The sequence below is a fragment of the Pteropus alecto genome, unplaced genomic scaffold, assembly GCF_000325575.1.
Source record: "Pteropus alecto unplaced genomic scaffold, ASM32557v1 scaffold94, whole genome shotgun sequence".
In the NCBI taxonomy this organism is placed as follows: domain Eukaryota; kingdom Metazoa; phylum Chordata; class Mammalia; order Chiroptera; family Pteropodidae; genus Pteropus; species Pteropus alecto.
Genome location: NW_006437736.1, coordinates 9,410,164 through 9,427,363, shown reverse-complemented (window position 1 = coordinate 9,427,363; position 17,200 = coordinate 9,410,164). Strand labels below are relative to the sequence as shown.

Genomic DNA, 17,200 nt, shown 5'->3' with positions numbered 1-17,200 from the left:
TTCTGGAGCCAGTCGAAGCCATGCCACGTGCTGCACACTGAAGATTACAGCATTTGGGGGTTGCAAGTAAGAGGAAAATGAGCATGGTTAAAAATATCAAGGACTGCAAACATATTCTTTATAGAGAAGTGAGAATTAGTAAGGGTCTAGCAGCAGTCATGGCTTTTAACGCTATTTTAAAAAACAAACTTTTCGTATTTTAAAACTATTGAATGAGGTCTTTTCCAGAGTTTTAAAATAGATCTGATACTCCCACAGATAGTGCATAGAAATCTTTCTGACTGACCCACCTCAATTCTATGACTTAGAATTCTAGACTAACCAAGTGAATAATATATAAAAGATCATAATTTCCAAATTAGCTTGGTTATACCTGTCTCTTACCTATCGTGGCCTTTGAAGGATGATCACTGCAGCCTTGGGCCACTGAAATACCCATCCCCCCTTCTGTAATCCTAGCAGCATGGAATTCTCCTTCACTCATTTGAGATAAGAAAGGCAGAAAGTTCACGCTGAATCTGTGTTTTTAACCCCGTGACTTCTAACCTCTTAATACATCCTTCTTTTCTACTCAGTCCTACTGTTCCCTCTTCCCCTAAGTTTTCATTGCTTGAAAGACGGAATTAGGAAAGCCTTTTGTTCTGTGGTGGGTGAGGCGTGTTCCAGGCCTAGCAAGTTAGAAACGTGAATAGAAATCAGCTGCCACAATAGAGTCTAGAATGCACAGCAGGCCTGGTACTTGCCGGTAGGTACGTACTGGCTTTTTTTCTTGGAAACTCTAATACCATTTTTGCTCTAGTCTTTTCATTTTCATCTACCTGTTACCTAAACTGAAAATATCACATGCTGAATGTAGCACAGATTCTAAGAAATGGAAATAGGCATAGAGATCGTGAAGTATAACATTTTTTGAAGTGTGTTCTACAGAACTCCATCCCTGCAAGGTGTTCTCCAAAAAAATCTATCACAGCCAAATGATCTTGGGAAACAGAGCACACTCCACCCGCTCCTGGAGTCTGAGTATATTAGACTCTAGTAAGTGGACTATGCTAAATTCGTATGCTAGCTTTTGTAAGGAGGTTTGGGCCTCCCTTCTGAGATCACAGGATTTCTATGGGAAGATGCTCTATTTTAAATCTAACTCTCCATAAACTAGAAGCATCTGAGATGTCATTAAATTTTTTGATAATGGCAGATACTCATAAAAACATTTTGTGACCCATAAAAGACCTACAAGGTCAAAGTGATAATGACTTTGCAATTAAAAATGCACATGTACATATACATATAAGCTAAAAGATTAAATGTATACTTAAGGTATTCTTTTCTTTTGGCCATTTGGGGACTGACTTATATCAAAAGAATTTTAAGGCTTCAAGATTGGACTGAACACTGAGCTGCCCTACATAAAGATACAAAATCCATGCTCAAAGAGGCTTTTTTTAGTGCCAGCAAAGCTTGTTGCATCTCAAAATTGCTCAAAGGCCCAGGTCAAGGCTGGTGCCTCCTGTTACTATTTTTGAAGTTAGACAAACTGTGTTCACCTAGAAAGGATTAAAATAGTGGATTTGTGGTACAGGATGAAAATCTTTTGGGGCTGATACCAGAATCCTAAGTTAGTGAATGTCTACATTAAATCAAACATCTGGATGAAAACAAAAAAATGAAGCAATTCTCTAATTTCCAAATGTTGATCAGGGACATCATGTTGCTCCTAAAACTAAACAGTTGATTATATATATATAGATCTATATCTATATCTATATCTATCTATATCTAAAAAACTCAGGGGTGCAGATGGCTATCATTTTTAGTTTGAATGTAGAATAATGTAGAATAATGTTTGGATACTCTTATAAAGGTAAATTATATATTACTGTAAAAACCAGTTTAGAGAAGAATGCTTCAATACTCAAAGAAAGGTTGGAATTATGAAAATTATCGAAATATTGACATTCAATGAAAACAATATATAGAGGCAATATACCAGTATGAAATCTGCAGTCAATATTTTCTTTCTATTGTTTTTATTTTATTTATTCCTTTTTTTTTTTCTTTTTGGTTCTTTTACAAGGGCAGTGGGAAAATTTTGGACCATAAATACACTTCTGGCAAATTTATCTTATGTCTTTTAGCAGAACAAGGGGCCAGGTTGTCAACTGTGATGCCAGTAGGCAAAGAGAGAGAACAGGTGGGGGTGGAACTAACACTGAACGCCTGTTATTTATGAGGCACTCTACATAAGCTCCTTCATTTGAATCCCGATGAAAACCTGTGAGGTATAAATCCTTGTCCCTGTTTTATACACAAAGGAAATCAGACTCAGGAAAGTCCTGCAACTTGTCTAAGATGAGGGAGCGGACAGCTGTGATGGGATGTGAACTCTGATTTGTCTGCTCCTTCTATGATACCAGTTCATCTCCCACAGAGAAAGGTGTTTCATGCAAACCAAAATATACGAGGATAGAATGGAATTTTACTGTTTAAAAAAATGATTACACTTTATAAGAACAGTAAGTTATGCTTAAGGCACCAGAAAGCTTTGCTAAAATAACTAATCAATACCGCTGATCTCATGCAAACAAACACATCCAGAGATATTTAGAGCGGCCTTTGAGGGCTTTGTTTTGCACTCTTTACTGTTACCACATGCCACTTTTACATTATTCTCCTCATGCCTCCCCAAATAGAAGGAATTTTCAAAAACTAAAGGGATGAGCCATATGTAGCATGATGGAAATGCTCTGGGTGTGAGCCTAACATACCTTAAAAGGGGCAGATTTTGCCTTATGGGGTCCTTGGTCCATGGGTGTTTGTCAGAACTGAAAATGACTGCTTTGAGCAGTCTTACCCAGGACATTGAACTGTGTGCTGGCCAAGAATATATTACACTGTAATTTCTATGTAATTCTTTGACTATTTGTATTTCAAATACACTGAACAGAGTAGAATTGTCAAATTAAAGTGACACTTTAGAATTCTTCCGATTATAAATTATTTCATGGTTACAGCCACATATATACCTTTAAGGAACACTCATTGTTTTCTAGAATTGCTTTCATTTTCCAAGTTTGATATATATGAGCTAGTTTTTAGGCTTAATGACAAATAGGACTATAAGTGGTGTGATATCATAAAGACATCATTACAAGACTAACTTCCGAATAAGCAAATGGACCAAATCTTGGTGTTCCTGATTATTATTTGTAGGTGTCTAATTTGACTTCTATTTAATACAGAAAACCACACTATTGCATGAGGCACTGAAATTTATTTTTCCAAACAAACCTAGATTATTATTCCCTACTATCTAGAAATGGCTACCAGAGACAACTGACAGATACAGTGAAGGAATAAGGAGGCTGGAAGACATTTACTATATTTTGATACCAGAGAGAAAAAGGAATTCGTCAAATCTAAAAAATGAAGTTAGTAGTTGAGCAAAGACAGATCAGATACTAGGTAGAAGTAGCATTCTATAGAAAAAGCTCAGAAAAGCTAAGTCTGTAAAATACCTTATGCGAGATATACCTTAACACTTGGTAAACACGCCAAGTACCTTAATTGCCAGTTGGGCTTTCAATAATATCCAGGTACATTTGGGGAAATATTTAATTTGTCCAAAGAGGGTAGTTACTCACCACATCGAAGGCGGTAAACACATGACAGTAGTGGTGATTGGACTTCAAATCTTTCGTGATATAAGCAAATGTTGAGAGGTCTTCTGGGTCCTGGGCAGCACAGGAGATATTACGGATTTCATGCTCAGCAATTATGTTCTGGGAAAAGATGACACAAATAACCATTAGTTTCCTTTGCAAATCAGCATATTTTAGAGCCAAGGCAAATGACCAGAGAAGTAGCTGCTTTTTTCCTTTCTAGAATGTTCTAGACCAGCAACATTCAAAGTGATCCAACATCCGATCTATGGGTAAATGTACGCCAGATCATTTAATTAAAAACAGCCTAAAATAGTCACATCCTGGAGCGTGGTTCTCACCAGGTGCTGTGCACAAAAGCAGTTTGGGTGGCAGACACTTTTTTTTTCTTTTAAAGTAATTACTAATCATTTTACTGTTTCTATCCCCATGTATACCTGTAGATAGGCAATGCTACCTCCTGCTAACTCTGTCTGGAAAAGATTACCGGCCATGTCCTGCATGCTGGGAGGAACTGCCCCAAGGAGGCTGATGCGTCATCACCTTGCTGCTCATTGTCTTGTGCCCTGCCTCTCCTCCCCTAGAGCAAAGGCAGGTCCAGAAGGCAGTACACAGATGGAAGCATCAAGATGCTGTCTCTGGGAGACTCCATGGAGACGAAGGCGTAGGGGTGGGATGAGGGAAACACCACACCACACTATTTTGGCCTTGGGTGCCTTGCCTGACACAGGGCCCTGTGGATGACAGCACTTTACTAACTTTACCCAACATGGATACTTATGAGTGGGTGCTGTGGCTATGATAAACTTATAAGTGAGGAGACTGGTACTCAGAGAGTGGAAGTGCCTTCCATAGGGTGTGTGGTGAAGCTGGTACTGAAATTTGGGGTTACCTGACTGGGAGCTCAGGTTCTTTCAAATATATTGTAATGCCCCTCATCTCTCTCACTGGTTTAATATCATTTCATTTTTTTCTCTGTACCATTTCTCCATGCCATCTCCCTGCCAGCCCATTCACCCCAACCTGCCTCTAAGAATAACTTGTGGGAGGTAAGAGAGGAAAGTTTTAAGTATCATTATCTTGAAGCACAAAACAATGAAGAAGCATCACTTTGGCTGCAAACCCTGCTAGAAACTCCTTTTGATACACAGATGTATTTAAAAAGCAAAAAACTTCACATAATGGTGCAATCATTTTTTATCTTTTAATATCCCATTTGTTTTTTTTCAGTTGTCATAGATCTAAAACCCTTGATGCTTTAGTTACCTAATTACTTTTTAATTGCACAGTCTTAAATAACCTGTTGGCAATATAATGTTCCACGTATATCCATCAATGCCTAAAAAAGCTTACAAAATGTCCTTCCCCGCCAGCATCCCCATTAAGTACTTCATGTCCCTCACTCTACCGAGTTAAGTGGCTGGGAAGCAATTACAGAATTAACACATAAAAGAAAATGAAATTAAGACATTCTTCACCATGGCCCCGTATGTTGACACTACATGCAGCGCTCTGTCAAAAATTACTCAAATTGAAATTGGAATCCCGTAAACAAGTAACATTCTATTGCAAGATACAGTTTCAAACCAGAAGGTCATGATCCTTTTCTGACATTCAGATAGAATTTGTTAAAGTAGAAATCTAAATTAGGAACTAGTGAGTCTAAAAATGAACTTAAAAATAATAAGATCTACATAGTCTTTACAAGTACAATGTTAGCAGGTACCGAGAGCTTCCACCATCATTTTAATTAGGGGCTGTCATTACCTTGGGAAGTCTGTGTAGATTTGGTGCCACCTGTCTAGGATCCACTGTTACCAGAAATAAAGCATTGACTCCAATGGTTAATTAAATTGACATTTTGTGTTCTTGAGATTATTTACTAGCATTAGGTAGACCAACTTCTTGGGAAAGTATTACAGTGAAAAGTGCCCTATGATTTTTATTGCATTGAGTTTTATGAATCTTGCAATTTATAAGAAAGCACTCTTGATTTTCAGTGGTGTATGACAGCATCGTGGTTCTGTGCAAAATTGTAAAGTAGGTAAAGTGTATCTTTGGAGGTCTCTATTATGGACTATATGACTGTGTCATTCCCAATTCATGTGTTGAAATCTTGGCTTCTAGTCAAGATGGCAGAGTAGGTAAACACTGTGCTTGTCTCCTCCCAGACCACAGCAAAATTACAACTAAACCACAGAACAACCGTCATTGAGAACTGCCTGAAATATAGCTGAACAGAAGTCCTACAACTAAGGACTGGCAGGAGGGGTAGACACTTGGAACAAGCTTGCCCCACACCCACATATGGCTGTTAAAAATTGGGAGGGAGGTCACCCATGAGGAGCGAAGTGTCCTAGCCACACACCAGGTTCCCTCGTCCAGGGTTTCAGTGCCTGTACAAGAAGTCCCCACAACCTCTGGCTGTGAAATCAGTGGAGATTATAACTACATGAGACAAAGGGCTATTGGGGTCCCAGGTGTTCATGGACTTACTAACTGACAGACTCACTCATTCTGAGCTCTGGAGCTGGGGCAGCAGCTTGAAAAGTGCTAGGGACATACTGGGAGGAAAGAATTGTCTGGCTTTAGAGCAAGAGCCGGAGGGGCAATTTTCTCTCAGGCAAAAGTGTTGGCAGAACCCATTGTTCCTTTGTTGAGCCTTCCCCCAACCCAGCCTGCACGCTCAGGAGGGCACCATATCTGAGTATCTATCAACCTAGCTAACACCATTCACCCTGCCCTGGTGATTCCCCGAGACCCCTCCCCATCCAACTTATAGGCCTACCCAAGCTGCTTCTAGTGGCTTTTCCAAACAAACATTCTGTCTTGTCTCATTCTGCAGAATTTCCTAAAACTTTTCAAAGTTCACAAACCCAAAACAAGCATGAGTAGCAACTGGCCTCGGTTCACTGCTTAGCCTCTCCTAGGCATCTCTAAGCCCAGCACAAGTGGCAACCATTGCAGATCACTTTGTAGCTCATATCAAGTGGCCCTGGGAAGGGCACAGGCAGCAGCTGACCTTGGCCTATACCAGAGCCCTTCCCATGAGGCCCTGGTAGCCAGCTTCATACCACACCAGAGCACCACCCAATCAGTTACACAAAAGACACACCCAAAGGACAGACACCTGAACCCTGTAAAAGCGAACCTTGCTCCATAGGGTCAGCCCCTGTACAACAGCTCCTTCACTGTAAGTCACAGTCAGTCCTCACAATCAGCCTGAGGGTCAATCCTTGCCACTGACATGCCAATAGCAATCGAGGCTCATCTATAACAGGAGGGCACACACAACCCACATAAAGTACATACCTGGAGCACCTGGCTCAGATAACCAGGGAGATTGTGCCAAAGGGCCCCACAGGACACTTACTAAGACTGGGAGACATAGCCACTCAACATAATACATATAAACAAAGACAGGGAGGCAGCCAAAATGGGGAGACAAAGAAACATGTTCCAAATGAAAGAACAGAACAAAGCTCCCCTCCACCCCCCAAAAAAGAACTAAACAAAATAGAGACGAGCAATCTACCAGATGCAGAGTTCAAAACGCTGGTTACAAGGATGCTCAATGATCTCAGTGGGAACTTCAACAAAGAGATAGGAAACATAAAAATAGAGATAGAAAACATAAAAAAGAAATCAGGCAGAAATGAAGAATACATTAGAGGGAATTAAAAATAGATTAGGTAAAACAAAGGATCGAATCAGTTATTTGGAAGATAAGATAGCAGAAAACACCCAATCAAAAGAGCAACAAGAAAAAAGAACCCAAAAAAGTGAGGATGGTTTAAGGGGCCTTGGGGTCAATGTCAAGCGTACCAAGTCACATCATAGAGGCACTGGAAGGAGAAGAGAGAGAGAACAAGGAACTGAAAACCTATTTGAAGGAATAATGACGGAAGAGTTTCCTAACCTGTCCAAGGAAGTAGACATACAAGTCAGGAAGTGCAGAGAGTTCCAAATAAGATGAACCCAAAGAGGCCCACACCAAGGCACATCATAATTAAGATGCCAAAGAGAAAATCTTAAAAGCAGGCAGAGAAAAGCAGTTAGTTACCTACAAGGGAGCACCCATAAGACTATCAGCTCCTTTCTCAGCAGACACTTTGCAAACAGAAGGGACTGGCATGAAATAATCAAAGTGATAAAAAGCAAGGACCTACAACCAAGATTGCTCTACCCAGCAAAGGACAGATAAAGAGCTTCCTAGACAAGAAAAAACTAAAGGAGTTCATTGCCACCAAACCAGTATTACAGGAAATGTTAGAGGGACTTCTTTAAGAAGGAGAAAGATTAAAAATATGAATAATAAAATGGTAATAACTACATATCGACAATTACCTTAAATGTAAATGGATCAAATACTCCAATCAGAAGACAGAGGGCGACTGAATGGATAGGAAAACAAGACCCTTACATACTGTCTATAAGAGACTCACTTCAGAAATGAAAGACACACACAGACTGAAAGGAAAGGGATGGAAGAAGATATTTTATGCAAATAGAAACAAACAAAAAAGCTGGGGTAGCAATACTTGTACCAGACAAAATAGACTTTAAAACAAAGGCTATAACAAGAGACAAAGGATGACCCAGTAATTCCACTTCTGCATATTTATCTGAAGAAACCTAAAATATATCCATATGTTCACTGCAGCATTATCTGCAATAGCTAAGATATGGAAGCAACTAAGTGTCCATCAATAGATGGATGAATGGATAAAGAAGTGGTACATATATGTCATAGAATATTACTCAGCCACAAAAAGAATGAAATCTTGCCATCTGCAATAACATGGATGGACCTAGAGGGTATTAGGCTGAGTGAAATTAGTCAGACAAAGACAAATACCATATAATTTCGCTTATATGTGGAATCTAAAAAACAAAATAACTGAAAAAACAGAAAAAACCTCATAGATACAGAGAACATTTTGATCACTGGCAGATGGGAAGGGGTTCGGAGGATGAGTGAAAAAGGGGAAGGGATTAAGAAGTACAAATTAGTAGTTACAAAACAGTCATGGGAATGTAAACTATAGTAGAGGAAATACAGCCAGTAACATTATAATAGCTATATATCAGTTGGATAGTAGATTTATCAGGGTGATTACTTCATAAGTTACATAAATGTCTAATCATTATGTTGTACACCTGAAACTAATATGATATGTTAACTATAATTAAAAAATAAAAAATTATTTTATAAAAAGAAATCTTAATCCCCAATGTAATGCTGTTTCGAAGTGTAGCCCTTGGAAGGTGATTTGGCCATGAGGGTGGAGCCCTCATGAGTGGGATTAGTGCTGAGCTAGCTACTCAGCTCTCTCTGCCATGTGAGGGCACAGAAGGAAGATGGCCATCTACGAATCAGGAAATAGGCTCTCTTGAGACACCGAATCTGCCAGTGACTGGATCTTGGACTTTGCAGCCTTCAGAACTGTTGAGAAATCAATGTTTATTGTTTAAGCTCCCCAGTCTATGGTAATTTGTTATAGTAGTCCAAATGGACTTAGACAATTTTACTGTCTTTCTTGACCCTCTCCCAATTTTATGGACCCCTCCCCCACTTCTCTACTCCTTAGGAGCCCAGGACTGTCTTTTAATTGACCATCCAGGCTACTCTCCTCTATGCTGTTCCAAAATCAGCCTCCTCTCCCACTTGAAACTTTTATTCCTTTGTTCCCATGGTCTAAACTAGAGGGGAGGCAGGTTAGTAAAAATATTCTATACTCAATTAAGAACAACTGCTTTTTATCATCCTAACTGGCACTTAAAAAAATATACTGTTAAATGAATGCATATCGATGGCCTGTGTAGGGATGCATATTCGAACAGAACTTCCTGATACATATTCGTTGCTAGAATGTGGTGAGGACCTGGGATCTCACTATCGAAACACTGCCATCACTCTGACGTCATCATGAAGGACAGGGGGCATACTTCGGTTTCAAACGAACTCTTATGTTGCTTAAGCATGTTCTAAGGAGACGAGAGCTTTTGAAAGGCTCGAGAAAAGCTCTGGGGAGGGGCTCACCTTGCCTCGTCTTTGGAATAGAAAGTTTGGTGGCTCAGTAACCTTCAACAAGGAGAGATTGTTTTTTTCCATCTGTCTGCCTTTCTTTGTGTTGAGAAAATGCTAGAGGGGTCTGTCTGGCAGGTGTAGAAGAGAACTCTTGGTGCAGCCAATGAACAGAGAGGTTCTAAGAAGGACGTGTGATAATGAAGTGATGGAGCCTAGAAATCGAACTCTCCCCACTTGCCTCACTCGGGGCTCCGACAGGCAGGGCATTTCTCCTGAGTCCTCAGGCCAGGCCTTTGCTGAGTGAGAGAATGCAACTCCCCTCCCGAGAGGGCCCCCCAGATAGGGGCAGCAGCCCCGGGCCAGGGCTAACTGGAGACAACTGCAGAGTGAGTGATGCCAATGAGAAGAGCACACATGCTTATGGGCTCTTAATTTGATTCTGAGATTCTTAGAAGGAGATGTATGTGCTATAAAAAACAACAAGCACTTGTTTAGTCAAATGTTCTGAATTATTTTGTGCCCCCGAAATAGCATAAGCCCTGTTTGAAGTTGGCATTCAAAACAAGCAAACAAAAAATGAACCCTGGCACTGCACCATTCCTGATTTATCCGGGTGGGAAGACGGAGGAGGGGGTCAGAGCAGGAAGGCAAAATGCAACTCACCCCTAGCCAAGTGCTGGAAGTAGGGACTGTGTCAGCTCTGGAAGACCCTGCTGACTTGAGGATGGGGCTGTAACTGAATAGTCACAGTCCTCTGGGCTGTGAGCAGCAGAAAGCTGATGTGCTTTATCAACAACATCTTAGTGCTAAATCAATTCCAAGTCTCAGTTTTAATTCAAGACCGTTTTCCACTTCTTCCTTCTTGAATCAGGATTTAGTGATTTGTTTCCTAAGTTGCTAGGCCATACATTTGAGTTTACAACTAGGCACCTCATCCTTCCCCTTGAACTCAGCCAAAGCCACTTATTCATTAGAGTAAAAGGAAAGAGATGCTTTGCGAGAGGATTCATCTTTCATATAGTCTAATGAGGGCTAAGAGGAATGGAAGAGTAACTAACACATAATTATCCACTATACTTCAAACTAATTGGTGGAAGGTAGCTGTGAAGTAACAAAAAAAGTATTAGGATAGGAGGTGGAAAGTCAAGTTTTCGTTTTCCATGACCAACCGGTTATGTGCCTTAGCAAAGGGTCTGAGGCCTTCCGTTACTCTCTCTGTCTAGTGCAAGTTGAACAACCCCTTCTACTGTACCACTCAGGATTAAAGAGATGCAATGATTAGGAGAGAACTTTTTAAAAATAAAGTACAATGGAAATATCAACTGTAAATGTTAAGGTGTCATTTTTGGTTGTGCCTTATTACAGGTTTAGTGGCCTCAAGTTGTGAAGTCTTGAAATGTGTGTATCTGTCCCAAGTCCTTCGCTTCAAATCAAAGTGGCCACGAAGGCGACACTTCCTAAGGGAGAAATCTCTGGTACAAATTGATGGCAGGACTCTGGAGTTTATCGATCTGCTCCTTTCCTGCTGTGGGTGTTAATTAGAGGTTGGTCTTTGCTATAGAACAAAGTGGCATACGAAGATGCCACTGCAGACACTGCCAGAATCTAAATATATGAGCACTATTCCCTCCACGCCACTACTTGAGGGATCATGATCCTTCAGCTATGGATCCGCCGTGACTTCTGAAACCAGGCCTTCAGCCTTGGTGGTGGCAGTGCTTTTCTGCCTTTTACAAACTCCACCAATGTGGCTTTGCCCTATTTCTTTCTTCTTTCCTTCTAAATAAAATCTCTCTACTTTGCTTCTCACACAGCAACTACGAGTTATCACCCTGAGTCACCCACTCTCTTCCTATTCACTCTCACACTGGAGTAGATCAGCTACATTGTAGGGCCCTGGGATAAGGGACCATGTATATCCATCAATGTTGAAGTCAATGTCTCTAAATTCCTGAAAAATTCAGGCACATGTTGTCATATAGTCATAGAGAGAGATTGGCTCCACCTGCCACCAACATATGCTCTTTGCCTTTGCTCTAGATTTTTAAAATATGCTGAGGAACACAGTGCAAAGACTTGAAAGATACACTGGCCTTCTTTATTTAGTGTCTTTATTCACACAGAATGATCTTTTGCATATCTTTTGGTGCTTATACTTCCAAAGAGTACTCATCTGTGAGCAGAGTTCTCTGGGTAACTCATTTAATTATTGGTGATCGAAGCAGAAATATCTCCTCTAGGCATCGGACATCAAGTTCTATGGCCCCTGATATGTCCATAAGCAACATGCAACAGAACTGACGGAGCTTTCCTTCGTTCCTCTGATCACGGAGCGTAGGTTAGAGAGCATGATATTAGTACAGATGCATCCAGTCATGCCACCAGCTTCATGGGCTGACAGCCTTAAGACTCTGGGAACTTCTCAGGACAAACACCACTTGTTTGGAAACTGTCAGAATCAAAGCCTGCTAAGGTTGTTAATCTAAGAGAGTGTCAAACTCATACACTGAAAATACGTTCCTATTCATGGTTTCCAAATGCAAGTAGGGGTAGGGACGGTTATTCCAGGTTGGGCAAAAAATCCAAATGCCAAAGTCTTCCTTGAAATTTAGATACAGTGATAGCAATGGCATCTTCAATGAGCGTGCCATAAAGTTTTGGAACTTTTGAACTGACTATAATCTAAGGATAATGTAAGTTTATGCACCAGTAAAGATGCTCCCAAGAAGGAAAAGAAGTAAATCAATTGGGGTTTTTATGATTAAGTCTCCACAATCGTAACCTGACAACAATAACCGTCACCAACATATTGCAGAATTGAAACAATCATTCCATGTAAGGAATCTGACTCTGAGTGTGGTTTGGATATTGCGGCCAGCATGACCATGCTGGGTTATTAACTTTTTGCTTGGTTTTATCTGTTTCCAAAACTGGGAGGTTGTTTTCCTAAGTAGATTTGAGAAGCTTGGGCACATCTGACTGCTAATGCAGCACTCCGATTCCTTACAGAAAAAATCAAGAAAACTTCGAATTGGTTGATTCAGATTTATTATAGATACCCAAGTTATTGTGCATGGGACTTCCCCCCAGTATCCGAACCTCATTGCCTTGGTCCTAAGATACCATTGTTTAAGTTCATGTGTTTCATGACTTTCTGCTTCCTTTCTCCAAAATGAAGAGGGTCTGGGTGGGAGGTCCAAAAAACAAATGGCATTCACCAACGGGGATCACCTCATTTCCCCTCCTTCCACACTTTATCAGATGGAAGGATGTAGGAATAAAGCATGTGGACATTGGAGGGTTTTGTGAGGAGGAGCCAGTCAGTTTTGAGTTGATGGAGACAGAGAGTGGTCACACCTAAGTTTTCTAGTGTAGCACCAGCACTGTCATCTTTGCCAAGGAAGGAACTCTATGACACTTTTTAAGTAAAATGCAACCTAGTTGTCCACCTTTGACCTTAGAGCCCCCAAACTTCCTACTGTGAACACGAAGTCCCAACAGAGTCCCAGCATGACCTGCGCTGCTTTCTGATTGGGTTTCTTAAGAAAACAATACAGTTCAAACTCTTGCATATCAGTAGTTGAGAATTAAATGCAATTAAAAAATATTAAAGTCATAGAAGCTGTTCTTTGGGTCAGGTATTCATTACATGTATCAAAATACAGGATATATATATGGAGAGAGAGAGAGAGAGAGAGAGAGAGAGAGAGAGAGAGAGAGAGAGAGAGAGAAATGGAAAGACAAGCGTTCTAGCCCTTGACCAGGTAATATTTCCTCTGATGAAGAATGATGACATTGCTGCATTTTCATTATTTTTTTCTATTTTAATATTTTCTAGATCCAAAGGTTCATGCCAGATAATAAGTGGCCACAGTCTATTAGAGAAGGCACCATGGACAAGTGACAGCAAAATATGTACAGGAATCCTAGATCAAGTCCCCCAAGTGAAATGTGCCCTTCTGTCTATGTGTGTGTGTGTCTGTGTGTACGCATGCGTGTGTGTGTATCTACAGTTGCGTTTCGGGAGCATTAAGTTGGGGGGTGGGAAATGATTAAAATGGGGGATGTTGCGCATGATGAGAAGCAAAGGATGTTAGATCATATTCTCAGGACCGTATCTGGTGTCTAAACCACAGAGAGGTGCAGTACCCACCTTATTCGTTGCATCAATAAATTTGACTCCTTTATAAGAGACCGAAAGAATAATAGTAGGGACCTTCTTCATTTGCTCCGTAGACTTCTGAAATTAAAATAAGAAATCTATTAGAGCAGTTTATGTTGCACAGCAAATGATGCACATCATTTTTCCTTTTGAAAGATAAAAAGGAGTTCAAGTTAAAATCAACACAGACACACACACAAACACCCCAAACATGCTCTAATTTAAATATATGTCTCTCTTCTTCTTGGCTTAGTTATGGTTTGGGCTTATAAAGTGTCTGTCTTGCACTTGAGGATCTGAAAAGAGCTTGTTCTGTTACTTCATGTGGGTAACACCAAAGGAATAAATGAGTGGCTCTGTCTCCTACTGCAGTTTCAAGTGACGATTTGATTAGAGTTAAACCATGTCAGATTTAACTCCAGGGGTGAATTTAGCACTAACAAAATATATGCCGCTGTGCCTCCTTTTCCCCCAGTCACTCTCTTTCTTCAAGGTACAAAATATGTCTGAATATGTACTTAAAATAGGGATTTAAATACATCATTGTGAATTTTTCTTGAACCTGGTCAAATCAGTGAAAGTTGATAGTATATTTACAGCAGAATCACTTGTGACCACATAGGATCTAATACTGCTCTATAACAATTAAGCCCTCTGGGAGCAGTCTGTATTTTGAGCTGCAGCAGAACTGGACAGTCCAGGTAACCTACTTTATCATTTAGCACTGCTCTATTCCCTGGGGCCAAGTTCCTATGATAGATGTTCACACAGGCTTAATGTGCTCACAGTTTGCGGCTTCTTCAGTTTTATGCATCTGCAAAGTTTCTCCGTAATTTAGTATGTGCCTTTTCTGTTTAGTTTTATCATTCATCACCAACAGTCTGTTTACTTCATTTCCTGCCATGGATTCTCCCCTAATAACCATATTAAACATCAAGAAGAACCTACCTGACAGTTGGCCTGATGGATTTTCCAGACAAGACAAGGTGGGGACACAATAGGAAAGAAAATACATAAAAAGGTGAGTGAAAACATTTCAATAATTCACTAACAGCATAAATTCATTGAGAAGTAAACAGAATAGGCTTTACAGCTATAGGTAGATGCAGTGAAACTGTTATTTTAGAAATGCAGGCTTTTACAGACCCAACTCTCCTTTTATTTTTCTGTTTTCTCCTTTCTGTTTACTGCATTGCACAGTCATAACTGACATGCAAGAATCTTCCGCTTTGAGTGTTCCACAATCAGCTGTCTTATATGTATTTAGGAAATCAGAAGAAAGTACAAGCTTTCTTGATTTCTTCATTTATAGTATCCAATTTTGCATTTTAAAATGCTGACATGTGACCAGAATTAAAGAAGGTTTTTAGTTGGATGGTGTGAATGAAACTGGATGGTGTCATATATGAACTCACTAATGTTAATTATATTGCCTTTTTCACTTGGGCCACCGAAAAGACGTTTCACGCTGTCCTAATTATTTTGACACATCTCTTTGAAAGTTACTATACCTGTTTCAAAGATAAAGAAAATGGATTACTAAAAGTATTACTATTTAGTGTTTTTAAATGGTTTATACACTATAGAAAAAAGCAGCTTTTGAAGTGCTTTTTAACTAGTTTTAAAATCACCCATACCCACTGTTATTTATGTGTGTGTGTGTGTGTGTGTGTGTGTGTGTGTGTGTGTGTGACTGCCCGAGAGATATTGTCAAATTGAAATATAAGGTTAGATATGTTTATATTTTTTAATGCTTTATCCAACCAACTCTTAAAAACGTGTAAGATAAATCAAAGGCAAGGTGAGAAGAAATAAGATGCAGTTAGTGTGCTGATTTTAAGGCAAAGCAGTGGGCTGAATCCCACTGCAAGAGAGAGGGCGATGGGAGGCATAGGCAGCGATCTACTGGACTGAGTGTGTGTGTTTGTGAAGAATTCTTTGCAAAGAATAACAACAGATTTCAACAAGTCACCTCGCTCGTCTCTTGCCATGAATATATTCTCCCGGACAGATTTATCGGTAACACGAAACAATAGATAGGTAATATAAGATTAAAGTACCAACATTTTATTTAGTATTAAGAAAAACACCCAAAATTAAAAATTAAAAAAAAAAAAAAGAAAAACTCATTTGTTATTCATTTCAGCAACTGAATGGTTATATTAGGCAGCCCACTGAGTATGCTTCAAGGGATGTCAAATAGACCTCACATTGTGTGCAAGCTGCAGTCGGCTGAAAGTGGCTGTGTGAAGTGCTGTGCTGAGGATTCTGAGGCTGTGTGTGGGCTCGTTGGGAAAGAGGGCTGGGAATGAAGTCTGCTGTGGGAGAGGAAGAGGAAGAGCAGCACACGTGGCTATTCCTGGCCTGGCCTGATACGATGAACAGCAAGAATGCAAATGTTGACAAATGTGATAGAGATATGAACAGTGTCTCCAGAGAACTGACTGGGAGAGCTTCCACTTGCGTGAGAGAGTGGGGCAAGTCTTTAGTCATTCAACAAGCACTGACTACCTGCTAGGGGTGATTGAGCTGGCTCTTAAACGATGTTATTTTTTCAGGCCACAAAAGAGGACAAAAGAGGCTGTTTAGCAGCAGATTCAACATACACATACACACATGCGTGGATATAGGAAATAATGTGGTCGGTCTAGGCAATTGGTGGGAGATGAGGCTGGTACAGTAGGATTGGAAGATTGCAACTTCTTCTGCTAAGCTAGGATCCACTGGCAGCTTTTAAGTAGGGAATGAAACAATAAAATCTGTGTTGCAGGGAGATAGATCTGGTGGTTAGATGGACTGGAACTGCTAGAGGCGGAATGCAGGGATGCAGGAAGCTTTGATGCAAATTCAAATGAGGGACCCTAAGTACCGAGAGGAAGTAGAGGTATGGGAGAATGGACAAGGGAGCCACAATGCCGGCAAGGAAGAATCAAGAGAATCTGCTAACTGATCAACCACAGAAGATGAATGAACGGGAGGATGTCGTAAAGAGGTTGTTAAATGAGATAAGGAATCCTAGAGAGGATTATACTTTTGCATAAAATCCTTTTGAATGTGTTCAGTTTGCTAATTAGGTGGAGACGTCCGGTAGGAAATTAGAAATAAGAACCACATCTGGAAATCCAATCACATAAACGGGGTGGCTGAGGAGATGGCAGCAGAGGAGGTGGCTCAAGGGGTGAACAAGAAGAGGGCTAAGAACCACCCCTGAGGGCTTCCCCCAGCTTAATGCTTAATGCTTAAGGGCTGGGGCGGAAAGAAGAGTCAACGAAGGAACCTGCCACAGAGTTGGAAGAAGCCTGAGAGCAGAATTACTGAAGTCAAGGAGTAGACTCCTTACAAAGTGGA

The 17,200-nt window shown here is 40.4% G+C and overlaps 1 protein-coding gene across 25 annotated transcripts in view; it reads right to left on the bottom strand.

Moving 5' to 3' along the window:
* The window catches only part of ANKS1B (ankyrin repeat and sterile alpha motif domain containing 1B), an 831,972-nt gene that overhangs the window by 25,439 nt on the left and 789,333 nt on the right, over nt 1-17,200 (bottom strand). For all 25 annotated transcript variants that reach the window (XM_006914572.2, XM_025048663.1, XM_025048664.1 and 22 more), the window contains 3 exons: nt 14,801-14,812; nt 13,844-13,930; nt 3,642-3,779 (listed from right to left, as the gene is read on the bottom strand). In XM_006914572.2, the coding sequence (XP_006914634.1) occupies nt 3,642-3,779; nt 13,844-13,930; nt 14,801-14,812 (237 nt within the window). The remainder of the gene's footprint in view (nt 1-3,641; nt 3,780-13,843; nt 13,931-14,800; nt 14,813-17,200) is intronic.